Source organism: Pongo pygmaeus, chromosome 1, assembly GCF_028885625.2.
Source record: "Pongo pygmaeus isolate AG05252 chromosome 1, NHGRI_mPonPyg2-v2.0_pri, whole genome shotgun sequence".
In the NCBI taxonomy this organism is placed as follows: domain Eukaryota; kingdom Metazoa; phylum Chordata; class Mammalia; order Primates; family Hominidae; genus Pongo; species Pongo pygmaeus.
Genome location: NC_072373.2, coordinates 18,354,319 through 18,381,136, shown reverse-complemented (window position 1 = coordinate 18,381,136; position 26,818 = coordinate 18,354,319). Strand labels below are relative to the sequence as shown.

The 26,818-nt window shown below is 40.2% G+C and overlaps 1 protein-coding gene across 9 annotated transcripts in view; it reads right to left on the bottom strand.

Annotated features, from left to right (window-relative positions):
* The window catches only part of TTC13 (tetratricopeptide repeat domain 13), a 72,857-nt gene continuing 46,039 nt past the window's right edge, over positions 1–26,818 (bottom strand). For 4 of the 9 annotated variants that reach the window (XM_054486734.2, XM_054486795.2, XM_054486753.2 and 1 more), the window contains 14 exons: positions 25,543–25,684; positions 25,105–25,279; positions 22,722–22,878; positions 19,283–19,413; positions 18,607–18,739; positions 17,608–17,700; positions 15,184–15,267; positions 14,271–14,355; positions 9,961–10,070; positions 6,400–6,535; positions 5,245–5,324; positions 2,714–2,792; positions 2,484–2,563; positions 1–777 (listed from right to left, as the gene is read on the bottom strand). In XM_054486734.2, the coding sequence (XP_054342709.1) occupies positions 663–777; positions 2,484–2,563; positions 2,714–2,792; positions 5,245–5,324; positions 6,400–6,535; positions 9,961–10,070; positions 14,271–14,355; positions 15,184–15,267; positions 17,608–17,700; positions 18,607–18,739; positions 19,283–19,413; positions 22,722–22,878; positions 25,105–25,279; positions 25,543–25,684 (1,600 nt within the window). In that variant the 3' untranslated portion in view covers positions 1–662. Of the gene's footprint in view, positions 778–2,483; positions 2,793–5,244; positions 5,325–6,399; positions 6,536–9,960; positions 10,071–14,270; positions 14,356–15,183; positions 15,268–17,607; positions 17,701–18,606; positions 18,740–19,282; positions 19,414–22,721; positions 22,879–25,104; positions 25,280–25,542; positions 25,685–26,818 lie in introns of all 9 variants that reach the window. The other 5 variants (XM_054486743.2, XM_054486758.2, XM_054486778.2 and 2 more) reach the window with 2 other exon arrangements.

The following is a 26,818-nucleotide window of genomic DNA, read 5'->3' as shown; positions in this document are numbered from 1 at the left end:
TCCAATGCCAAAAACTGGTGATTTATAGAAATCACCCTGGTTTATTTTTTTCAACAAAGGAAAAAAAACATGATTCAATAATTCAGCATTTGGGACACTGGCAAATACTGTCTGCATTGTTCAAAATAAGTGTTCCTGGCTGTGAGCTCTGCAACACATACTGATGGCCCAGGAACCTTCTTCCATGGTTCTAATAAAACAAAGGACCCACACATGGAGGTTACGTGAGTCAACAAAAGATGCTCTATCACAATGTGCGTAAAAAGCACGTCTTTGAAAGATATCCAGATCTCTAAAGGAATACAAACACTCCTATTTGGTTTTGGCTTTGTTCATCTTCATTATTATTTTTTAGTTGTGGAGGAAAAGTTTTTTTACTGTAAGGAAGGAGTTATATGACTTTATAAGTGGGAACCAACAGGCTGCTGGCTAATACATACACTTTCCCTCCAAGTCAAGTAGCTTTTTCCCCCCGAAAGCCTCCTTCATGATTTTCATGATGGTTCAGAAAAGTAAAGAAAATGATTTCAAGTATTCAATTCCTATAAAAATTGGTATCAAAAGTAATAGAGGACCTAATTTCTTTATAATTCCATGTTTTAAAAAAATAACTTAAGAAGCAAGAGGTCCGGCCCTTTACTTGTATAAATACGGCAGCAGAACTAGAGTTTCTTAAGACAACGTGGAGAAGAGTCTGTGTTTAGCACCTCAATCATCGATCTTAACGTTGGAAACGTTTCTGATACTGATGGAAGAGTCTTATAAGAAGGTGAAATACTGAAAAAGAAAAACACAAAGTAGCCGTATGAAAATTAACAAAATTTGCAAAACAAGGGCAGAGCTTATGTTATATTTATTCCTATCATTATATTTATTATATTCATGTTGTAATATCAAACAATGTTAGAAAGGCAGGGAGGAGCTGTGAACAGAATGGCTCCTCTCACAACAACAGCCTGCGGTATCAGCCGACACGTTACAAGTCGCTTGGAAGTTAAACCAGAGCTTTGAAAAAGAAAATTAAACTCTGATTTACATGTCCAGCTGTGGTGCATGCTGGGCTTGGAATCAAAAGACACAGGTTTCAGGTCCAGCTTCACTCCTTATTAGCTTTCTTTACTTTACTTCCCTGATCTGTCACAGGGACAGTGTTCTTAACTCGCAAAGTTACCATGAGCTCTGAATGAGATAAGGTATTTCAAGGTACACTGTAAAGCGTTAACTGCAGGATGTAAGGTAGCATTGTTATTCTTTCCTTAAAGAATTGTCAAAAGATTCACACTGTACAATTATGTAAGAACAGAAGCAAGACCTTTGGCCTGGTGGTTGTATTACTAAAACATGTGCAAACTAGTAAGCCTGAAACAACAATGTACCAGGACAAGGTGTAACTGTTAGAAGCTTTCATTGCAAAGCTAAATTACAAATTGAGTAATGGTGGACTACAGGCACAAATATTTCTGTTTTAAACAGAATATAAATTACCCAGCAATAGAGTGGTTGCTATGGTCAAATAGATGTGAAAGGCAAAACTGAGGGTGGTTGGGATGTAAAAAACCAGGAGAAGGGGCAAAAATAACTAAAGTTGAACAGTGAGGCTTATTTATTCTTCATTAACTATTGAGGCATCTATGAGTTTAATTTCACACACTTCAAATTCACACAGTCCTCTCCAGTGCTTCTGGAAACAAGAGCCAGGAATGATCACGGTCTGCTAGACTCCTCACACACAGTGACCGTCAGGGATAATTCCTGGCTGCTATAAAATTCCTGGCTGCAATAAAATGCAACTAAGTAGGCTAAGTGCTACCACTTAGAGTAATGTAAAATGGGCTCTGTCTACAAGTTCAAACACTCCTGAATACTGAGCCTAAGAGTAAACAGGCCAAGAGAAGTGAATACCTGATCATATAAGTAAGACTTTGGTAATTTTCTTTCACCAATTACTTTTTAAATTTTTTATTCATGGTTCTTTAAGAGTCAGGGTCTCACTCTGTCGCCCAAGCAGGAGTGCAGTGGTGCAACCATAGCTCACTGCAGCCTCAAACTCCTAGGCTCAAGAGATCCTCTCGCTTCAGCCTCTCAAGTACTTGGGACTACAGGCACACACCAACATGCCCAGCTAATTTTAAAATCTTTTGTAAATGGGAGCAGTTTCACTATTTTGCCGAGGCTGGTCTCGAACTCCTGGCCTCAAATGATCCTTCCACCTCAGCCTCCCAAAGTGCTAGGATTACAGGTATGAGCTACTGTGCCTGGCCTTCATAGTCCATTTTTATCCATACATTCACCCTTAAAAGGTTATCTTATACAACAGCAAAACATTTTAACCTTGAAAAAGTGGATTAAATTCATTGTATTACATATTAACTTATAAAAATGAGTATAATGATTCCAGTTTTCATAGCACTCCAAAGTAACAGGAAACTCCCTTTCCTCCTCCAGTTATGATACCCTTGTGTGGACCCCCCTCAAGTAGTTACCTTTTCAAGTTCATCCAGCTTTTGGCGACTTTGCTAAAGGCCTCTGAACCAGGGGCTGTCATAGCTTCAAAGTCGACTAACTGAAAAAGAAAGACATTTAGGAATGTTACTAAACATGGAGGACACAGGCTCGGCTGGAGATCTATGTAACTCGTGCACCTTAAAATAAAAATCCGTAAATTGGGACTTAATACATAACCAAGCATTTCTCCCTTCCCGCTCCAACGTACCTTCCCTTTGGGAATTTTTCCTGCTACTTCTTTTCCACTTGCCATCAGTGCTCCCACAATGACCGAGTAAGCGATTACACTATTTAAATAAAGAACAAAGGTCAATCCATCCTGGACGGTCTACAGTTACCAGGTTAAATTTCACCATGGACTTCCCATCGTGAAAGATAAAATTTATTCAAAAATTCTTTCAAATAAAACACTAAATGTTTCATTTAACATGAAAATATGTCTATTCGTTTAAGAATAGTTACTAATTTACTATTAGAATGTATTTACTGGCCAGGTGAGGTGGCTCACACCTGTAATCCCAGCACTTTGGGAGGCCAAGGTGGGCGGATCACTTGAGGCCAGGAGTTCGAGAGCAACATGGCAAAACCCTGTCTCTACTAAAAACACAAAAATTAGGCCGGGCATGGTGGCTCACACCTGTAATCCCAGCACTTTGGGAGGCCGAGGTGGGTGGATCACTTGAGGTCAGGAGTTCAAGACCAGCCTGACCAACATGGCGAAACCCCATCTGTAACAAAAATACAAAAAATTATCCAGGAGTGGCGGCGTGTGCCTGTAGTCCCAGCTACTTGGGAGACTGAGGCAGGAGAATTGCTTGAACCCGGGAGGCAGAGGTTGCAGTGAGCCAAGATCGCTCCACCGCACTCCAGCAATGCATGTATACAATAAAGTTCATAAATACAAATACATATGTTAGTCTTACTTTTTAAGCATTAGAAATGCTGGCCTTCAAAGAAGAAATGCAGAATACATTCTCACAAGGTACTAACGGACAGATGGTTTGGAGCTTTGGGCATGTGTGTGAACTGCCAGGGCTCCAGGGTGGCTGTTAGAGGCCAGGAGATTGTGGGATACCTTTGCCTGCTGGCTTGGAGGCTCGTGGGGCAAGGTCTGCTGCCCTGTCACTCCAGAACGAGTGTAGAGCTGCGAGTGTGCAGGTCTGGGGTAGGAGGCATTTGTAAGGCATTGTGCTTCTGCTCTTGGTGAGGGAAGAGAGGGAGCTGGCTGGTTCTGGGTGGAAGGGGCTGGCAAAAGGCCATGGGACCCGCTATTATAATCACAGTGTTGTGCTTTTCCCATAACAAATCGGCTCAAGATAAAGACAGCTCTCGCCCATGAGATAATGCATCCTAGCAGGAGGAAAGGATGGCACGAGCACCTTCAGAGAAAGCTAACAAGTGCCATGGGTGGACACCAAGAAAAGCGAGTCAAGGTGATTCATGGGGTTCTCCAGCAGGGAAGACTTCAGAGGCTAAAGACACGTGCCCTGCATCCTCCAGGGTCCCAGGGCTGAAGATGAAAGGGGCAGAGAAGGCAGGGAGATGTGGCAGAGAGCCCACGCAGAAAGCCAAGAGGAGGCGAAAGAGCCGCGGAAGAGAGCAGTGCCGCAGCCAAGGCAAACCAAGGCAGGGCAGGGCTGGCACTGCGCACTGTGCATGCTGCCAAGCTCGGCTTGAGCCCATGGTTTTCAGAAGGTGCTGGAGAGCCGTAGGGCACAGAGAGGAGCAGGAGCAAAGCTAGCTGCGGCGGGTACAGGGAAGAGAGAAACAGAAGTGTGGGAGGCAGAATCAACAGACTATTTAGGATTGAAGAGATGTAGGGATGAAGCAGAGTTGAGGACAATCAGAGCTGCACTTCCTTCAATGTCACACGTGAGCCAGCAGAGCTGCTGTGAGGACAAAGGACGGATGCTGGCTGTTGAGTACGGTGGGGCCCACAAGTGGTGATGTGCACAGGCCTCACATCCCTTATTCAGTGGACACAACTAGCAATATTATGCTGATAAGATAACATTTATGTTTCTATTTTGTTTCAATGAGTCTTAAATTCTACAACCAAATTTACTACCACGTTTAGGGGAGTTTTACTTTCTAAGCCATTAATCAAAGATAAAGACATTCAAGTGTATTATTTTTAGCCAAAACATCTTAAGTTCAACTATGTGCCAGTAATGGCAAAAGGCCACTTACATAATTTACTGCAGACAGTACTGGGAAAAGGAGAATGAAATGAAAACTCTACAGTCATAGCTCTTGTTTTAATGATACCTAAAAAACTCCTGATACACAAGTAGCAAGAATTTATCCAAAATAATAATAGTACAGAGTGACTGTTGGCCCAAAAGTATAAAACATGAGGATTATGGGTCACCTGACAACCCAAAATGGAAAAGGAAGAGGAGGAGGAGGAGGAGGTTCAGTAAGAGGCTGGCAGATACAAAAAATTAAAACACACTGAGCACGGCACACTGTACACAGTAAACTTTCCATGAACTTGTGTTGAATGGATGAATCCCTATCCTATTAAACATAAGAACACTATAGTAGAACTGTCTTCTATAATGCTTTTGATGATATGATAGACTAAGGAAATATTTTTTTGTGCAGATTTTGGAAAAAAATAGGGAGCTCCTTACCATTTCTTTGTATACTCTGTACCTATATCCATAACAGGAAGGATAAGCAAAAAAGAACACATTTCTCAATTTAAAATAATTTTAATGACAGGATATTACTTACCTGGATCCTCGAGAGAGTGGCATTAAATTATAAAAGTAATAAACTAAGGATAAGATTAAGTTGCAGACAGCATCAGCCTCCTAGGAAAAAAGATACAGACTCATAAACTTAAATACTAGATTACAAACTAATTTTTCATTAGGTGACAGGACATACAAGAATAATTTACATCAAGAAAACGATTGTTTTCTTCCTCCCCCATAAGAACCTACTTTTCAAATTCTTGAATATTCTATACCCTTTTGTATCTTTTTTTTCCAATTTAGTTCAATTTAGAGCAATGTTTTCCCAGCTGTTTCTTAAACTGCAACTCTTTGATAAACATAAAAATCTCAGTCTCCTTTAATGTTATTTGAAATGTCAAAATATACATTGTGACTAAAATTTTAAAAGGCATTTATTAACACCAAATATGTTCTCTCAAACAACATGTATCCTTACCCCAAAAGATCTGGGTAAGCCCCTTCCCCTACTCCGCATTGAGATTTGGATGATGCTCAATTACGTGTATAAACTTAGATGTTTAATTATATGGATGCAGTGATTAAATGTTGGAGAAATAAGGTGACTTTTCAAGGGTAAGGGGCACCCGTCCACTGCAGAACACAGGGAGGGGGCGTGCTGGGGAGAGAATGTCCACCATACCCTGCTGCCTGCAACGACGCCACCTTGAGTCCAAGCAGACAACCAAAGAAGGAGGCCACAGACCAGGAAAGGGCCGCCAAGTGCAAAGTATACACAACTTCATTATACTTTCCTTGCCATTAACTCATTAGAATGCATCATCCAGTTTACATTCAAAAGCTCTTTGTAAATATACGGTTATAAGCAACAACCGCAACGAAGGGAAGAAAATGGAAGAAAAAGGTGAAGCCCAGGTCATTTCCATTATGGACCAGCTTTTTTATATCTTGTCAAAGTCCAAACTTATGATAATGTCGTAGTACAGTACTAAATTATTAATTTATTATCCTCCCCATTACTGTAGTTACTAAATACAAGAATTTTTGCCTATAAGAAATAAGAAATATTTTTAGGTCAATTCAACCCAATTTCAAGCATAAGATGTACAATCTCAATGAAAGGGCAGAGGTTCAAAAAATTTACAAAAGAATCATAGGAAGAGCAGAAAAATGGAAACAAAGAGAAACCTACCCCAAATTCTGATGAAAGAATCAATACTTTTCCTTTTGCTGTCAAATCTTTATAAAGTGCATCTATTTCAGCATGATATAATTGTGTCCTTTCTTCCGTGGTTTGAGTTTCCACAGAAAATAATATATTGCCAACTCTGAAAATACAAAAATAAGTGCCAAAGGCATGTGTTATAAGTTCAAACAGCCAAACACAGAAAGTTTTTTTAAAAAGCAAATAGCATACTGACGTAGCACTAAACATATACAAGAATGTACCTTACCTTTCTAACTATAGACAAGCAAGGTAGGTTTCATGAGAATGCATTCTTTCTTCATAAAATGTGATAGTTGCCTCACCTTTAAGTGACCAGTAACTCATTTGCTCACAGTTAAGTCTAACTACATGTACTTATTACACAAACTTAAGCTAATATATGGGAAAACAATGACACATAGTAAAGAATGCATTTAAATAACCAGTAAATATTTTCTAAGCCACCCCATTAGGATTAAAGGTCAGAAGCAAGAACTGTGTGTAGGAAGAAAGTTCAGGGACTACACCATGGTTTTGTTTTTTGTCAAATCAAAAAAAAAGTGGAGCTTAAGCTCCACTGAGTTTCTATGGAGACTATAAGTTTGATACAACAGGCATTTTTTGTATAACGCCACTAGCAAAGTGTTGCATTTAGTCCTTGGAGCCTACAAAGAAAAGCCCAGCTGCTGCCTTGATTGAGGAAGGAAGGAAGAAACTGGGCCACAAATTATTATTATAAGAGATGGGATCTTGCTCTACCACCCAGGCTGGAGAGCACTGGCATGATCATAGCTCACTGCAGCCTCAAACTTTTGGGCTCAAGTGATCTTCCCGCCTCAGCCTCTTGAGTAGCTGGGACTACTGGTATGCACCTGTAGTTATTTTTAAAAATCCGTTGCAGAGGCAGGGTCTCACCATGTTGCCCAGCCTGGTCTCAAACTCCTGGCCTCAAGCAATCTTCCCATCTTGGCCTCCCAATATGCTGGTATGAGCCACCACTTCTGGCCAAGGGCCACAAATTATTATGAAACCATGACTCAGGTCATAATGTAGCTCATCAGAGGTTCAAAAAAGGAATCTAATTTGGACAACATAGAGAAAAGCAGGAAAGGTCTCATGGGAGAAGTGGCCTGAACGTGGGTCGGGATGGGAGTGAGAGACCCAGATATCGGAAAGCAGGGGTGAACTGGGGAACAAGCATTTCAGTCGGACTAGCAGGCCAGGTTCCAACAGGGAGATGGTCCAGGTCAAGCAGGAAATGTCTGAGGCCACTTTGTGAGAGGCTGTGAATGCCTGGCAGGGAAGCTGGTTTGGGTAGCCACAGGCAATGGCTGGGTATGGAGAGGGGAGAGGTTTGTGGAGCTAGGGGAACGTCCAGTGAGGTGGAGCTTTAGCAACATTGGTGAAGTGCTGGTGAAGCAGGAGACAGGAGATGGGATGCCAGGCAGAGTCGACTCGAGGGGTCAGGAGGCCCAGAGCAAGGGAGGCAACAAGTGGGGTGAAGCAGGCAATTGAGGAAAGACGTCACGTTTCAGGGGGAGAAATTTCATGTACAGTTGACCCTTGAACAACATGGGTTCGAACTGCATGGATCCACTTATACAAGGATTTTCTTCCGCTTCTGCTACCCCTGAGACAGCAAGACCAACCCCTCCGTATCCTCCTCCTCAGCCTACTCAACGTGAAGATCATAAGGATAAAGACCTTTATGAGGATCCACTTCCACTTAATACATAGTTAAGTATATTTTCCTTATGATTTTCTTTCTTTTTTTCTTTTTTTGAGATGGAGTTCGCTCTGCCACCAGGCTGGAGTGCAGTGGCACGATCTCGGCTCACTGCAACCTCCCCATCACAGGTTCAAGCGGTTCTTCTGCCTCAGCCTTCAGAGTAGCTGGAATTACAGGTGCGTGCCACCAGGCCTGGCTAATTTTTTGTATTTTTAGTAGAGATGGGATTTCACCATATTGGCCAGGCTGGTCTCGAACTCCTGACCTCATGATCCGCCCGCTTTGGGCTCTCAAAGTGCTAGGATTACAGGTGTGAGCCACCGCGCCCGGCCGACTTTCTTAATAACATTTTCTTTTCCCTAGCCTACTTTACTGTAAGAATACAAAATATAATACATATAACATATAAAATATGTGTTAATCCGCTGTTTATGTTTTTGGTAAGGCTTCTGGTCAACAGTAGGCTATTAAGTTTTGGGGTAGTCAAAGGTTGTATGCAAATTTTTGCCTGCTAGGGGTGGGACGGTCAATCCGCCTAACCCCTGAGTTATTCAAAGATCAACTGTACTTATATAGTAATTTTATTTCTGCTTAGGAATCTGATATGAGGATATACATCATGGATGTGTGAAAAGGTAGGAGAACACTTTTTATATTAAATAGCACAACCTGCAATCAGGGGAGAATGATCTTTATTGGGAACATACTTTGATAAGAAGCTTCAGGTAGAGATCAAGACTTCAAAGATATAGAAAAGCCCCGAAATCTGAAAGTTGCTGAACTGGTGTTTACTCATGAAGGCCTGTTTAAGTTTTGACATGGAACTTGAAGAGGTGGCTCCTTATAGTTTAGAGGAAAAGTATGTGAGAAAGCCAGAGCCCAGGAGGCAGAGGGGCTGGAGAATGTGAGTCACAGTCTCACTACTGAGCAGGTGGAAACCAGGGGGAGGGCATGGCACTTCCCAAGGCTATGCATCTGAAGATGGGGTGTGTGTGTGTGTGTGTGTGTGTGTGTGTGTGTACAGCTCAAGGCAATTCCACCCACAATTCAAGGAATGTGGAGGCTGACAGACAAAGCTTGGATTTCAGATGTAAATAAAACTAGAGTTAATAAAAATGTTTACTGCAGTACTATTTATAAAGTAAAACAATGAGAAATACCCTAAGTGGTCAATAACAAAAAGATCAGTCAGAGAAATTCTACATCTATACAATGGAATATTATGCAGTTACTAAAAATACTTTTAAGAATATGACTGGGGAAATGATTGTGATAATGTAATGGTAAGGGTAAATAGAACAGTCTAACCTCAGTTTTTAAAGAAAATAACTTGATTTTTATTTTGTTAATTTTGCTTATCTGTATGTTCTAAATTTTCTACAATAAGATTATACTACTCATTATTAAAGCTGTTTTTCTCTCTATATATATATAGATCAGCTTTTTTATATATATATTTAAATCTACAATGGACTTCAATCCGCCAACTGCTCATCTTTTTTCATTTTATTAGTAAAAGCCTCCCTCGCCCCCCCAAGGAACTTCAAGAACCCAGAAGAATGTCTTCCACAAACTACATCATACATAGTATCTAGAAAGTCCTTAGATTTAGACAGTCAGAAAATGTATCTGCTGGTGTAATACTTTAGATATCACATTTTTTTAAATAACTGGTTATAACTGCTCACTGGACCTTGATACTTTTCATTTCAGGATGGAGCAAAAGTTCAACACCACAAAACTCCACAGCAACAATAAGCACAGGCACCCTTCCTGCCTCGTCTCTAGTTTACACCCACATTAAGAAGCGCACATACTTGTCTCCTGTAATCGTGATTGTGAATCCATCATATTCCTTCCCTTGGTCTTTAAGGCTGGGAACTTTTGTGTTCACGGTGAACCCATCCTTCGTTTTAGTATTAAACTGCTTTCATGGAAAAAGAAAATTCACGTTACTACTGTTCCATTCACTGTAAACCCCAACTGCAACTCTGTAGTGCTGGCTCTACCTTACATGTTTTTAAAAAGGGCCAAGGAGGTCATCCGATACAAGAGATGGTGTCCTGGTGGCCAAGGACATCTCTGCCTGTCTTCAGGCCCCAACAGAGCCCAGGTTACACTCCCCACAGCTCCTACCAGAGGCTAGCAGAGAACTTCAGCACGAAAAGCTCACAGGTTCTCTTCATCAACAAGGGGCACTGCTCATTTCTAAGAGCTCCCTTTGAATGTTTTCTCATGCCCATCTTAGTAGGCAGCAACCTTGAATCATGGCAGAATAGTTGTACCTAACATCCCGTAACTCAAAAATGCAACTTATGCTCATACTAGTGCTCAAAGCAGAGTCTGATTTTTCTGAAGAGTACCCAGGATTATATCCACTAACTGGAAAATTTCATTCACACTCACACCCATGCCCACCCAACTCTGTGGGCCACAGATAAGTCGGTTAAGTTAAAGGAATTACTCGGAGTTAAGAATGGCCTTCGGGGTGATAAATGTATGAACACAGTTTCAGATGTTAGCTTTCTGTTTAAAACATTGGGGACAAACCTGCAATGGCAATAAATAGGTTTCAGAAAATAACCCCCAAATTCAGTTAACTTAATATTGCCAATTTTTTTTTAATTGATGGACTGGAAGTTAAGATAAGCAACCGTAAAGTAAAAGAGGCTGCTGCTTCATGAGGGGAGAGCTTGTCTAGAAACAGAAAGATGCAGCAGGTGTCACCAGCAGCCCAGAAGCCAGAGGATGAGTGGCACAGGCCATCAGGCCCACAGCAGGCACTGAACAGGCAAGCATCTTTCACGCAAAAAAAAACGACTTTCAGAAGAAATGCGCTAACACACTATGTGCCAATTCTCATCTAATCCTCACAACATACTGAGAGCACTAGGTATGGTCTCAGTCTTACAGATGAGAAACGAACTAGCTGAGGCAAAGTCTGGCTGAGTCCCAGCCAGCAGGGAAGCCGCAGAGTGGGAATGTGGGCCCAAGGTCTTTCCAGTCCGCGTTACGTGCTAATAAACCGCCTCTAGGGGGCGCTGACATACACGTTAACTTGGTTTTTCATCAACAGTACCGTTGTGCCTTTCAGTGGAAGTTGACCTGGTACATTTCACTAAGCACTTTACACACTCAAATATCTTGTTGTATATTCCGCTGTGTGTGCCTTGCAAAGTACCAATATATCCGTAATCCGGGGTAAAAGCTAGATGTATAACGCTGAAGTGGAATGTCATCCCACCACAGAGAACAAACATCTTACATCTTCCAGACAACAGTTGGTGACTTCACACCGAGAGGCACACTGAGGCTGGCGATGCCACGTCTCAGGCTGCACGCTAAGTGACTACAGTCTTGTAGCCCACTCTGTTTTGCTTCTTAAACAAAGACATATAAAATATTAAAATCTCCCTAAGCTGATGTTGTATTCTGCTTAATACCACAGGGCATCTAAATGCCTAACTAGAATACCCACAGGAAGGCAGCTGAAGAGCCCTCACAAACCAGTTTCCTTTCTATATGGTACATCTCAGGGCCTGTGGTGAAGCCATTCTGCCCCCTGGGGGGCACTGGGGAAATTTATGGGAGACTGATTATTACAGGGATTGGACAGTTGGGAGCCAAGATTACTATATGTCCCACAGTACAGGGGATTGTCACACATAATGTATGATTTTCTAATGTCCCACTGGATTTTCATGTAGATGAAGAACATGTTTATCATTTAATCAATATGTGGGCCTGGAACCAGACTCTGTTTTGCACTTAAACACTAACTATTTATTATATAGTTTTCTTACACACTGAATTTGCCAGGAATGCAAATAGCATACACATTGAGTAAGCAGTATACTATATATAGCTTGGAGCTTTACTAAGCTTGGTTTACCATTTCAGAAAACCACATCGCCAATGACAATGTAGCTCACCAAATAACACACAGATATGGGGCTGCACTTGTAACTGTCACATTCACCATGATTTTACATGCAGGTGTGAAGCACTGGCTACTGCTTTCCGGCTTCTAGAGAAGGCATGCCCGAATTTCTGCATACTGAGATACACTGTGTGGACATTGTGTGGACTGAGATACTGAGATGACTTTGCGTGGACATTTTTTAGTAGGTGAGACATATTCTCTGTGAAGTTCATCCTAGTGCAATAAAGGAGTCAGTAAAGGGGGCATCTGAACATGTTTACTGAGTCAATGCAGTGGGTTTGAGAAGGTTGAGGGGCACTGTGTTAGTGCATCAGACCCTCACAATAAACTACCCAAGGTAGGTCTGGCCACAATATTTGGTCTTCAGCAGACAAAAGCCTGGAATAACTGTAAAATAGGCTCATCCACACCCATCCAGGCAGATATGGGGCCTGGGTCAGATGCTCAGCTCTGTTCATGACATGCTACTTCCTTGTTATTCCTTAGAAATAGATACACTTTGCTTATTCATACAAATTTCCTAAATTTTATATGAATCAATCTCATCTACTATAGCTGCAAGGAAAACATTTACTGAAGTTCCACATTAGTGTTTAAACCACTAATTGGAAAAGCAATTCTAACTGCTGTTGGCATGTTTTGGGGTAGTTTTACTCCTAGATGGAGGAAAGGTTCACACAGTTATAATTCTTAATGGATTATACTTTAATCAAATAATTTCTGTCCCTTGTAGTGTCCTTCCCATTGAATTCAAATGTTTCCATTATTGATATTGCCACACATACTTTTCTTCTCATTAGCATTTGCCTGGTATACTTGGATCATACTATCATACTTTTGTATCTAGCTTTTTGTTTGTTTGTTTGTTTGTTTTTAGGAGATGGGGTCTCACTCTGTCACCTAGTGTGGGCAAGCAAGCAAGACCCTGTCTCAAAAAAAAAAAAAAGCAGAAATTTATTCTGGAGGCTGGGAAGTCCAAGATCAAGGTGCCAGCGTCTGATGTGAGCCTTCTTACTGCTGCCTCACATGACGGAAGCTGGAAGGGCAAGAGAGGCCACTCCCCGAAGCCCTTTTTATAACGGCATGAATCCACTCATGAGGGCTCTGCCATTAAACACTTCCTGTTAGGCTCCACCTCCCAACATATGTGCACTGAGGATTCCATTTCCAACACATTCATTTTGAGGGGAACACATTCAAACGATGGCATTTACTTCTCTAGTAATTAAAGAGTATAGGTTATTTTGCCTTTCTTTAAAGGGTAATGAGTTTTGACAGGTAGTCAAATCACTAGCAGATCCACTTAATCCTTTAGACTTAGCTTTATTCTTTGTTAGGGCAGTCTATTTAGAAATTGTTCTTAGTCCTAGGTTGTGGGCCTTACTGTAGAGTGTGGTCTTACTTTTACACTGTGTCCCTTCTGGGGTCTTAACTAAATGCCCAAGGTGTTCACAGAATCCATCCACATTGGCAAGGCCGAAACTCCAATGTCTCTCAGCACATACACCTCTGATACCTCTGCTCAGCTTTCTTTCCCACAGCAGCCACTCTCTGCTGAGCCTCTCATGGTCTTTCATTGCATGTTCATGACCAAGGTCTTAGTCAAGGATGAAAAGGAGTGCTCACATTGACCCCTGAGCACTCCCCAGCCTACATGGCCGCCTCCTCTTCTATACTCTGCTCTGCAAATTCCAGCCACTTTGGCAGACCCAAACTCCACTCTCTACCTCCTTAGCTTAGCAAGACCACTGTACTCTGCTTGGGCTCCACATTACCGTGCAGTGGTCTAATAAATACTCCCAGTAGAAAGCTGGGGTGACAGTGGGATTCACATTATTGTACTTAGCCAGTGCCTGAAAATAACTGACTTATATTTTGTCCAGTTTTATAACTGCAATCATGTAGAAGGGCAGCTGAGTACCAGTTACTCAGCTGTGGCCAGAAGCGGAATTCAATTATATGTATTTTTAAGTTTTCTTTTTTCTATATTAACTGCTTTCTCGCAAGCTGTTTTTTCTGTTTGAGTCTGATGCCTGTAGGTTCTTTTATTTTGGTTATTATTCAGAGTGTGTTCATACTAGTGATTTCAAATAGCATTTAATAATTCTGAGCTCTTTTTAAAAAAGTGCTGTTGGTTTTCTTTTCCTCTAAAAACATGGGCTGCCATTCTGATGCTAAAGTTACCTTCATAATCGGAAGAAGGTCTTCTACTTTGTGTACCTTTTCCAGGGCTTCCCGAACTTCTAGCAATCCTTTAGGATTATTAGCTCTTAAAGAGAGACAGAGAGAGATAACAACTGAGATTAATGCAGAATTGTAACAATTAATCATGCTATTATCTTTAATTTAAATAAATTGACCTCAATTTTGAGTAGCTCAACATTCAAAATGGTAGGCCACAAATAAAGCTTCCAAATAACGGGATAGTTCAATTCTAATGAGTTTTGGACTGCAGATGAAAATTAAGGAAACAGCAGCAGATGAGAATTAAGGAAACATCTAGAAGGCAAAACAGGAAAAAGCAGAATGGATCAACACCCAGTGTTTGTGTGAACATGTATGGTTATGAGTTCGGTTCTTAAACCCTGATTTTCCTATTCCAGCTCTAAAATTAAATGTGGATGTTTTGTTTTGTTTTTTTTCCTTTCTAAAGCTGCTCAAATGAAAGTATTCTGCTAGGTTTTTCCACCGATTTTATATTTACTTGGTGATATTTAAGCATTCAGATTTTTTTTTCTCCTAGTGTTCTGCTCATTGTTTTATCTATCCCATCCTGCCTTTCAAGTGAAGGAGAATAAGTATTAAAGCTGAAATCCCTAAAAGATAAATCCAAAGAAACATCCTGCTTTATAGAAGAAAGTGACTAGAAAAGTCACAATAGTGCATGTAAAGTTAAAAACACTTCAGTTGAGGTCTATGGATTTTGTATTAAAAAGAAAGTGATTATGAAAGCCTTTATGATTCTAAACACTGTGTAAAAATTTGATAGACCTTGTTCAGCCTGTCAACAGGCTTAGTTCTCAAGTTTCAAAAATACAACAAATATAAAATACATGAAATCAACTCATTACTAAGAAGGAGAAAATTAAAGGCTTACCCATGATAAACAAGAATTCTGTCTTTAATAAAATGAAGTATTTTCTCAAAATATTCTAGGTATCTCATGTTGATCACCTGACCCCTATAAGGCAAAAATAATAAAATTAAGAATATTTTTATAGAAGAATATGCTCAAGCCAACATCTAATTTCAAAGTTAATTTAAAAAAACAAGAAACTATGAGAATAATGTAGAAAAAAAAAGTCTGGGAAATTCGCTTGTTCATAGTCAATGAGTGGTGAAGCAAAGCTCTGTCTTAGCAAGACTGCCTGCCAGCTCACAGGGCCTATTCTCGCAGGAGAGGCATCAAACTCAGTGCCAGATCAGCCACAATGGGGAGACAAATCCCCCAGCACTGAAGTGAGGTTCAGACGTTCATATCAGCATCCTCTGACGGATCCCATCACTTGTGGGCAGTGTGCCGTCTCCCCTTCCTCAGTTCTCCCAACAGCATTATCCAATACCCTGTCTTGCTCTCTAGCTCACTAGCAGTCTCCTTTCCTCTACCCACTCTGAATACTCTTTTCCTCACACTTCTATCCCTTCTGGTCTTTTCCTTTTAAACTCTCTCCCAGAACTCCATGTTCAGCCAACATGCTGAGTCACATGACACAGCTGACTGCTCCCGGGACATCGCTCCCTGGGTTCCCACCAGGCATCCCAAACCTCAAAGGTTACTGTCAAATAAGAATTCCCTCCTGCACCCCACACTTCTCCCAGCCTCTCCACTACATGTGTCCACCTACTTTTCGTTCTGGTGCTCTCTGGCCTAATGGGACAACCACGTACCTGAGGGAAGGTGGCCTTCCTCTAGCTCCATGCCCTTCCCACTGCAGCCCAGCACCAGTGCTCCTGATCCTATCTTTTAAGAGTCTAGCTCTTCCTCTCCAACTCACTACCACACAGCTTTTGAGGCCTTTGCACTTGTCCACCTGAACAGCTACACAATTTTCCAACCTCCTCCCTTACCTCCGAGGTTCCTGCCTCCTCTCCAATCTATTTTGCCATCTTCTCCCAATGTGCAAATCTGTTCCTGTTACTTCTCTGCTTATAATCCCTGAATGGCTCACCATTGTCTTCAGGGGAAAAAATTCCTTAGCTTGGACTATAAAATGATTTTGTTCTGACTTCTGCCTATCTTTCTAGCCTTAATTCCTGATACTCCCTTAATTGCAAACTCACCACCAGGTGTAACGAGTTAGTCACAGTTTCCTGACCATACCTAATTCATCCATGGGTCCATGTTAATCACCCCACCTCTCTCTGTTTTCCATTTTTCCAAATAGCCCTGTAGCACCAGAAGGCTGAATCAGGCACCCCTTCTCCAGGTTCCCATGGCATCCTGTGCATGTGATCACCTCACTCTTAACACACTGCATAGTAGTTGTCTGCTGGTCTGTCTGCTGTGAGTGTTCAGCAGGTGGGGCTGTATCTCCCTTCTGTATCCCCATCACACAGCACAGCACAGCACACTGGCTGATCCACAGTAGCCTTCGATTAAAGTTAGTTGCTTGAGTCTACCTATCTATGCCACAAATTATTCCATGAGAAATAGGAATATACAAGTCACAAGGTGAAAAGAAATTTGTTTTCTAGAAATTAAAAAAATAAATATACATACAAATTATATTTCCATTAAAACCTAAACTTAAATGTCAAAGGTGTATAGAATAATATTTTCTTAATGCAGCTTCCTGGAACTAGAAGCATTTTAGAGGTGACACAACTACCATATTTATACATTTTATCTAAAATTAAATTCATTAAAAGACGGGCTGATAATATAGGTCTCCACGAAACTGATATTCTTTAATATTTGTTCACCATTTATTTAGAAGGCAGCTAGGCACATAAAGAAAGAGCAAAGAAGTGAGCATTTCACCCATGTCCCCAACTAGCAGAGCCTCTGGACAAAACAGAAGTTTTCCAGCCAACCTGACTTGCCCTCTCCAGATGGCAGCTTAGTTACCAGACAGTGTTATTTATCTAAGCTCTTTGTGTGTTGGGGTGGAATGGGGAGCCTTTACTCCACCATGAGAGACTTGTCAAATAATTTATTTGAGCCATGTACTATTAACAGAATATTATGGTAAATGTAATGTTCTCCATCTAATAATTTTCTATGTCTTAAGACTCCTTAAAGACTGACACCCTAGGAAAACATCTGCAATCTACCCTTCGGTTGTGCTCTACACCAGACAGAAGGGCCTGGAGAAGGAGTATGGCACGTGCTACGTTTCTTTCTGCAGCTGGGCTAGAAGAAAGGAATGCAGGCAGGACTCCGCAGGTGCAGAGTCAATCAGTATGTTCCCTGGTCAAAAAGTCACCAGGAAAGAAGCAATGGGTCACTCCTGGTCTCCATGGCCTGTGTCTTGAGAATAAACTCCTAGGAAAAGAAGAAAGATGCACAAAAGGTTCGTACCTGATTAAATTAATGTGGTTGTTAAAACCTCTGCTAAGACTTCGTGCTGGCATTTGATCTAACCACAGCACGGGCTGGTCTGGGTCGGCAATCCTATAAAACAGAGACCTTTATAAAACCAGAAGTGTTCAGAAGCATTCCAAATAAAACATGTAGAAGTGTTTGCAAAGGTGGGGATAAAGCAACAGCTAGTCCATTATATCTAAAAATGTGATGTCCATACCTACAAATTCCAAACAGATGTGCCAGCTGGACCAGGCGAGAAGCCAAGTAAAGGTAAAGGTTTAGGAGCAGAGCACAGTTTTTGTCATGCAAATGAATATCAAAGGTTACTCTAAACTAGCTAGTTGCCAGGCACACCATTATCTATAAAGGGACTGGTCCAGCGAAGTTCATTCAGAGGTACCACAGGTAATGGATCTGTTCTTTCAAAGAGACTGTTTCTAAAATGTTTCATGTAAATAGGTGATTGAAAATGTGAAAACAATCAATTCTTTTTTTTTTTTTTTTGAGGTGGAGTCTCGCTGTGTCGCCCAGGCTGGAGTGCAGTGGCGCGATCTTGGCTGACTGCAAGCTCCGCCTCCTGGGTTCACGCCATTATCCTGCCTCAGCCTCCAGAGTAGCTGCGACTACAGGTGCCCACCACCACACCCAGCTACTTTTTGTATTTTTAGCAGAGACAGGGTTTCACCGTGTTAGCCAGAATGGTCTCGATCTCCTGACTTCGTGATCCGCCTGCCTCGGCCTCCCAAAGTGCTGGGATTACAGGCATGAGCCACAGCGCCCAGCCAATCAATTCCTATTTTGAAAATATTAGTTAAGTGTATGTCAAATAATAAAGATGCCAGCAATTTCTAACAAACTTTAGAGAGGAAAACCTAACTTGGAAGGCCTGGTGTTAGCAAGCAAAACAGGGTTCATAGCCTGTTAGCTGAAACAGACTGACGTTATTTGACAATGATAAGACTTATAGTTTATTTTCACTGAGATGTTAGTTACCTTCTCCATTTAACTGCAATGTCAAACATGTCTCTCCACTGCATCAACCGTGTCTTTCCATTCATTCGAACTTTTGAGTTGGTCCATGTACGCTGCACGGCTTGCATGACCTCCAATGCGGCCAAACCCATAGCTACGAGAAAGGAATATCAAGAAGAGTTAGTACACTTTAGAGGGACTGAGTTCCACCTACTTTACAGACTCTCAGTGATAACTCCAGAGTTAGCACATAAAGGGTCAGAAGTATTGGTGATATAACAAGACCCAAGGCACGTTTCAGTCATGATAGTCCTACTAAAATTAAAACCCATCAGAATTAACTAGAGACAACTCAAGTTGTCTGCTCCCAACTCTGCTTCCTACTGAAACAAGTGGAGGTTTGCATTCTTCCTCACTCCTATAATAAGGAAATAGCTCCCTGGATCAGCTGTCTGATTTTGAGTAAGGACTTAAGATCTATATTCTAGTTTATACTACAGCAATAGCAAAAAAGCCAAGGATGGAAGCAGTCTTCTTTCAGAATTCAGTTTGAATGATTCTACACATTTCTATTCTGATCACATGGAGAATCTGAATAAGCACAATAAATACTAATTTATTAAAATGCACAACATGGCTTAACCACCCTTCCTCTTATGCCAGGAATATTTTCATTTTCAGGTGGTTTCCAGAATACCTCTGTGTATTCTCTTGTTTGGCAGGAAACCAGGTGTTTCATATTGCATCAGGGATCCCAAACGATCAGCCACACAAATCAGCTCCTGTACTTCAGGCTTATAACTCTCAAAGTTCTGATGTAACACATCTCTGGAAGAAACATCATGTACATGATAAGGACTTTTACAACACACATTTGGTAATCCAATTCCACCTGAGAAGCAGTCACTTCCTCCACTGGAAAACTAATGAAGCATTCTATGACCACATAATCCTTACTTCAGTCCTTTGCACCCAACCATACCTCAGCTTAAAAGGGAATCTTTATGACGGCATGTGCATAATTGCCATCACATGCTGGTTAGTAACAGTGAAAACTATGATAACTAGCGTGCAATTCAGAAGACACCTCTTTCCATTATTTGCTTTGTAAACTTCTCCAGAATACATTCCTGAATGGACTGCCTTTTTCAACAAGCAACCAAATCTCTGCCCTTTGTCCATTCCTCACCCCTGCCCAAGTTGTATTAGAACAAGCATACTTGGAATGATACATGGAAATACTACTGTTTAGCTGCCAACCTGCTTGATGCTTTTATAACAAAGACTGAAATTCTAAATTACAGGTTGTTCTGGGGATCTCCAAGACCATCCTTACTCAGGCTCAGAAATTGGCTGAAAGGGCTCAGTGGACTTAGCACATAATGATACTCACAATAGTAAGTATCATTTTTTGTTTTGTGTCCTTTACAAAACAAAACCAGCAGAGGGAAGAGGCACATTGGGAGAAGTCTGGAGGAAACCAGTCACAAGCTTCCAAGGGTCCTCTCCCAAGGAAGTCATATATGACACATTAAATTCTCCCAGCGATTAGTTGCAAACACGTGTAAAATGCTGCCAACCAGGAAAGCTCATTAAAGACTCAGTGGCCAGGGTTATAGACACCTTATGCCTGGCAAGTTCCCAAATTCCAGATACCCAGAAGGAAAGCAAGCAAGTGTTGAATAGAAACCACACTGTTTGAACACACAGTTTAGGCACAGGAAGCCTCTCCTATTAGTTTTGGGAGTGGTAGGAATCCCCTCAAAATCCAAGTTCCCAGATACCAACCAAGGGTCACTCTTGCAAACAGTCCTTTCTAAGGACAGCAGTCACAGACCTGCTATGTTAACTCTTTTGTGCACAGAAATATTTCTCAAAAAAGGAGTGGTTAGAGAACATGCATAATCTCCATGAGCAATCAATTTTCTTTTTATTATTTTTGTTCATTTAATAGTTGAGACACATAGAAAACACAAAGTCAAATTACCCAGTTTAAGAACTAGAGCAATTCATGCAGTTGTATCTACTTGTATGCTGCTTTCCTATCCCATCCTCCTGTCTCTTGAAATGTGTGCTCCTGATTCACTTACCTTTTTAAAAACTAGGTTTGTTATATACATATATATATATATACAGTATACTCTACAGTTTTGCTTATGAGCTTTGGGAGAAAAAATATGTGAGAGCACAGCTTACTGACTTGCTGCTTTTATTCAACATTACATTTTAAAATTAATCCACATTGTTGCCTCCGTCATTTGTTTATACTGCTGTATAATATCCCATTGTGTGACTGTGTCACATTTATCCATTCTTCTGTTGATGGACATTTGGGTTGATTTCCAGTGTCAGCTGTGAACAAATTCTGCTGGCAGACCTGTACAAATCTCTCCTGGTAGATATGTGCACAAGTACAAAGTTCTCTGAATAGACATAGGAACAGAATCTTATATCAAGTATGAGAATATTCAGCTTTACTAGATAATGACAAACTGCTTTCCAAAGTGGTTGTAGCAACTTATACTCTAACCAGGAGTATAAAAGTTCTCCATAATCTCCCTTCTGACCAATATTACTATTATCAGACTTTGTAACATTTGCTCATCTAGTGGCTGAAAAAAATCTCAGGAGGCCTTAATTTATGAACTAAAGTATCTCTTCATGTTTGTCATTCATGTTTTCCCTGTGGTAAAATTACTTGTTCATGTCTTTTGCACACTTTTCTATTGGTTGTCTCTTATTTTTTAATTTGTAGTGATACTTCATAAACTTGGACACTAATTCTTGGTCAGTTATTAAATTTGCAAGTACCTTTATCCAATTTGGGCTTATTTTTCTTTCTTTATGGTGTCATTTGTTGAACAGAAGTTCTTAGGTTCAAGGTAGTCCAATTTATCAATCTTTTTGTTTCAGATCTATGCTTTGTGCTTCTTATGAAATCCTTGTCTACCCCAAAGTCATAAACATCTTCATTTATATTTCCTCCTAAAGTTTAAAATGTTTTGCCATTCATACTTCAGATTTTCATCCATTTGGAATTAGATTACTATGCCATCACAAATATCAATTTTATTTTATCCATAAAATAACCTAATTGGCCCACTCCCACATCTTGACCAGTCCCACTCTGATCTCTAACATACCTTTACCATTTATCCAAGCTATCTATTCTCTTCCTTTAGTCCACTTGTCTATCCCTGCACCAATACCATTCTGTTCATTATTATATTAAGTTTTGCTACCTGGTAAGATGAGAAGCTTCCTCTTCAAGCCTGAGCATCCTCTTCTTTGGAAGTATCTTGATTATTCTTGGTCCTTTGTTCTTCCATAGAATTTACAGAATTTGCTTAAGAAGTGCCTCAAAAAAACTTGGGATTTTGAATGGCATTTTATTAAATATATAATTAATTTGCAGAGAAATGGCCTACTAATGTTACTGAACTTCCAATCCATGAACATAGTATTTCTCACCATTTATTTGTTTTATCTTAGTAACTTTCAATTAAGTTTTGTGATCTCCATACAGATTTTATACAGATTTTGTAAGATTTATTTCTAAGTATTTGTTACTATTATAAATGATATTTTTGTTGCATATATATAGAAATGTAACTGATTATTGTATATCGATTATAAACAATGAGCTTGCTAAACTCTCATCATTTCCTATAATTTGTAGATCTTCTAGGTTTCCTTTGTAGAAAATTATGTGATCTGCAAACAATGACAGCTTTCTATTTTCCTTTCTAATCCATATCACTGATTTCTTTTTCTTCTTTCTGTGCACTGTCTAGGACTTGTAGTTCAGTATTACAGAGAAGCACTGATTCTGGGCTTTTTGCTTCAACTCCCAATGGTAATGTTAATGTATCTACCATTTCATTAGTTAAAATGATGTTTGCTATAGGTGTTTTTTGTTTTGTTTTGTTTTTAGAGATGGGGTCTTTGCTGTGTTGCTGTAGTGCAATGGATGGCTATTCACAGGCACAAGGATAGCATGCTTGATTGAACTCCTGGGCTCAGGCAATTCTCCTACCTCACCCTCCCAAGTAGCAGGGAGTAGCGTGCCACCATGCCCAGCTTATAGCTCAGTTTTGAGAAAGGAAAAAAAAATCATCTTCATTTAAAGCACTTACTTTATGTGGGGTTGCAACCCTGGCTGCTCTTCGTAGTCTTCTATGAGGAAAGGCAGATTTTTAGCCCAGTGGTCCTTAAAGCTTCCAGGCAGATCCACATCAATGTTATATTCCGTAAGGGGGGTATCAAGGTGTGCATGAAGATATCGAGAATACTCTGCAGAAAGGAAATGAGATCTGACACATCCAAATACTGCTAAAGAAACTTTCTTATGGCTAGCTGCCATACAAATACTTTATAACAAGCTGTTCTTCAATTATAAGAATTCTAAAGAGTTTCTAAATTTCAGTAAGTCACTATTAGTATATGATAGAGGTAACCTGCCATTGACTTGAGATAACAAGGTCAAATATAAGTCAGTCAGTCTGGGTCTACTTTGGCTAAATTTTTTTTTCTTTTTTTTTTTTTTTTTTGAGACGGAGTCTTGCTCTGTCGCCCAGGCTGGAGTGCAGTGGTGCAATCTTGGCTCACTGCAAGCTCCGCCTCCCGGGTGCAAGCCATTCTCCTGCCTCAGCCTCCCGAGTAGCTGGGACTACAGGTGCCCACCACCATGCCCGGCTTATTTTTTGTATTTTTAGTAGAGACAGGGTTTCACCGTCTTAGCCAGGATGGTCTCGATCTCCTGACCTCGTGATCCGCCTGCCTCAGCCTCCCAAAGTGCTGGGATTACAGGCATGAGCCACCGCGCCCGGCCTACTTTGGCTAAATTTTAATCACCTTTCCAGGAAAACCACCAAAAATCTCATTGTTTTCAATTCCAGAGCTTGAGAATCCAAGTTCAGTGTCAGATAGAGCCTGGTACTCTGTCAACTGGTATACAGATTAATTGGGTATATGATTTCACCAAATAATGGACTGCTGCTTATCTCTATGAAAGCAGTGTAGGAAAAAACCCAAAGTACAGAGTACCTGCCCCTTCTGCCTATAATTCACAAGTGCAAGCTCCACTGAACCAGAAAAAAGGGAATTGTAATTCAGGTAGAAGAAAGATGTTCTCTAACAGGTAGCCCCTAGCCACCTGGCTATTGGATACTTAATGAGGCTAGGGTGATTGAAACTGAATTTTAAATTTTATTTAATTTGAATTAATTTAAACTTACAAACTGACACTTGATTCAATCATTAGAAAACTTCAGTATGTTTGGAACAACTTGCACATACGAACCTACCTTTTTAACTATAAATATTATAAATTCTAAATTCAGATCAAGTATTTCCAATGAAAATTTAACATCCAAATTCAGATGTACTATAGCATAAACTATACATCAGATTTCAAAGACTTAGTGCAACAAATAATGTAAAGTATCTAATGAATAGCAGTTTCATATTAATTATGTTATATATTGAATGGCTATTTTGGGTATACTGAATTTAAAATTAGACATTATTAAAATTAATTCCACTTCTTTGATTTTCACTTTTCTAATGTGGCTACTACAAATTTAAAATTACATACACAGCTTTCCATTTTTTTTTATTTTGGACAGTCATGGTATAAAGGGCTTATACCATGTATAACAATACAAATAAGAATGTAGGCTTTAATAAAAAACTGTCTTCAGAGACAGGAGATAAAAGGCGAGTAAAAGTACAACTAATAAAAGGGTAACTGCAAGATTTGCTTTCTTCCTCACCCATATTTATCCAAAATATATGATAATTTTGATATGAAGGAATGACAAGTCAAAGATACCAAGTTCACATTTAACAGTAAGAACCAGCTGGGCGTGGTGGCTCATGCCTGTAATCCCAGCACTTTGGGAGGCCGAGGCAGGCGGATCACGACGTCAAGAGATCGAGACCATCCTGGCCAACATGGTGAAACCCTGTCTCTACTAAGAATACAAAAATTAGCTGGGCATGATGGTGCGCCCTTGTAGTCCCAGCTACTCAGGAGGCTGAGGCAGGAGAATGGGATGAACCTGGGAGGCGGAGGTTGCAGTGAGCTGAGATTGCACCACTGTACACCAGCCTGGTGACAGAGCAAGACTCCGTCTCAAAACAAAACAAAAAAACAGTAAGAACCTCACAGAATGTCAGTTTCCTGCCCTTCTTGTATTCTTGGATGAGATGTGATGAGACACAAATACTCCAGATGCTTGTCACATTTAGTTCAAAATATGGCTTTTAGACTTAAGTAAAAAATGTTTTAACTTTAGAAAGTAAAAATTTTAAAAGTGGTAGAAAATGCATTTGACTGATCTTTCGAAGATATAAACATGTAGTCTCGACACTAGCACTGACAAGGTGTGGCTGTGGACAAGTCACCTAGCCTCTTTCAGACTCCACTGTTTCATATGAAACATAAAAGAGTCAAGCAATATGATTTCTACAGCTTTGAGCATGAAAATCCAACAATTCTGTGATTTTCTGACTTACCTCGGAGATACTTCACTTTAAGATACTCAGGGCTAGCCTTCTGGCCTGGGAGAGGATCATTCAGCATAACTTTTGTTTGTGCTTTTATCCCTTCATAAAACTGTCCCATGGCAACATGGCTGAGCCCTTTCATATACTGGCACACTTCATTATATGGCTCTAGCTGCAGACACCGCTGAGGACAAAATGCTGCATTAGTAGCAATACAGTTTAGGAAAACTTTGAAATGCTTTATTCTTTACTCTGGAATTACTTTTCCTTCCAGGTTCAACCAGACCTGTAAGCTAGTCTACAGGACAAGGGCAATGATTTCTTCTCTTTCTTTTTGTTGGAGCAGAAACACTATTCTCAGTCCCCCTTCTCTATTCATTTCACTAAACTTCACTGAAGAATAATCCAATGATTCCAATTACAGTGTTCTTATTTATGGATGCTCACCTTAAAGTTCTTAAGGGCTTCCTGTAAGCTGCCGTGGTGGTAGAGCATCATTCCCCGGAGCTGGAGGGTTTGCACATGATTTTGGTTGAGCAACAGTGCCTTTTGAAAGCTCTCAGTGGCTGCTTCAAAATTGCCCAGTTCTCTAGGTATTTAATAATAGTTATGAATACAATATAGATATTACGGGAAACATACAGAATAAGCTATCCTCAGAATTATGGACCAATATGTAAACAAGATACCTTGATGGGGGTGTTCCCTTTGTTACTTTTTTATAGCCTCTGACATATTACATTTCACTTACTTCTAAATCTCACCAGCTCATAGGATAACCACAGAGCTCTTGAAATTCTGTGGGGAAAATTCATCTGCTGATTTCCAAAGGCAGTCGCTTATTCAAACCCCTCTCCTTGATTATTCACAATGAGTCCCAAACCCTAAAAAACTGTGTAAATTTTAACATATGGATAAAAACACACTTTTCCCATTTGGAAGAAAATATACCAATTATAATCATAAACAGTTCATCATTCTCAATCAAATTCATAGCCTTAAAAATGCATTTTTTTTTTTTGGTCACCAAAGTTGCTTTGCTTAAAATCTAGTAAATCATTATATAATTTAGAATTCTGAAAAAAGAAGTGTATTTTAGAATTGTAACCATTCCAGGATGGAAATGGTTGTTATGGATCAATCTGCTTTTTATTTGCTTTTTAAATAGGTTTAGAAACCGGGTCTCACTGCATTGCTCAGGCTGAAATCAGCCTCCTGGGCTCAGGCGATGCTCCCACTTCACCTCCTGAAAAGCGGGACCCAATTCTCTATAAATAATTAACATTTTTAAAAACTATAATTCCTGCTTACATTCATACAGCACTTTACAAGGTGCTTTCAAATCTGTTTTCAATTTATATTCAATAATTCTGTGAGACAGGAAGCATAAATATCATTCCTTAAACCCCAAACAAATCCAAACACACTTTTTCCAAGTTAATATAAGAGCTCCTCAAACTATCAGATAAATAAGCTCTTGAATGTAATCCTTCCTGAATAAGGTACCTAATAAAGGGACTTTCTGTCGCTATCTTTCTTTTCTAGCTTTTGTAGCACCTTTACAAGTGAGAAGCCAGAAGCTCAGGGAAGTTAAGCACTCATACCTGCAGAACGACCAAGGCAGAACTAAGTCATGAGCTCCTTCACTCATGCCATCCTACCTCCTTTTCATAACACAATATACTTTTTTTTCCTGTTTTGAGATAGAGTCTCGCTCTGTCGC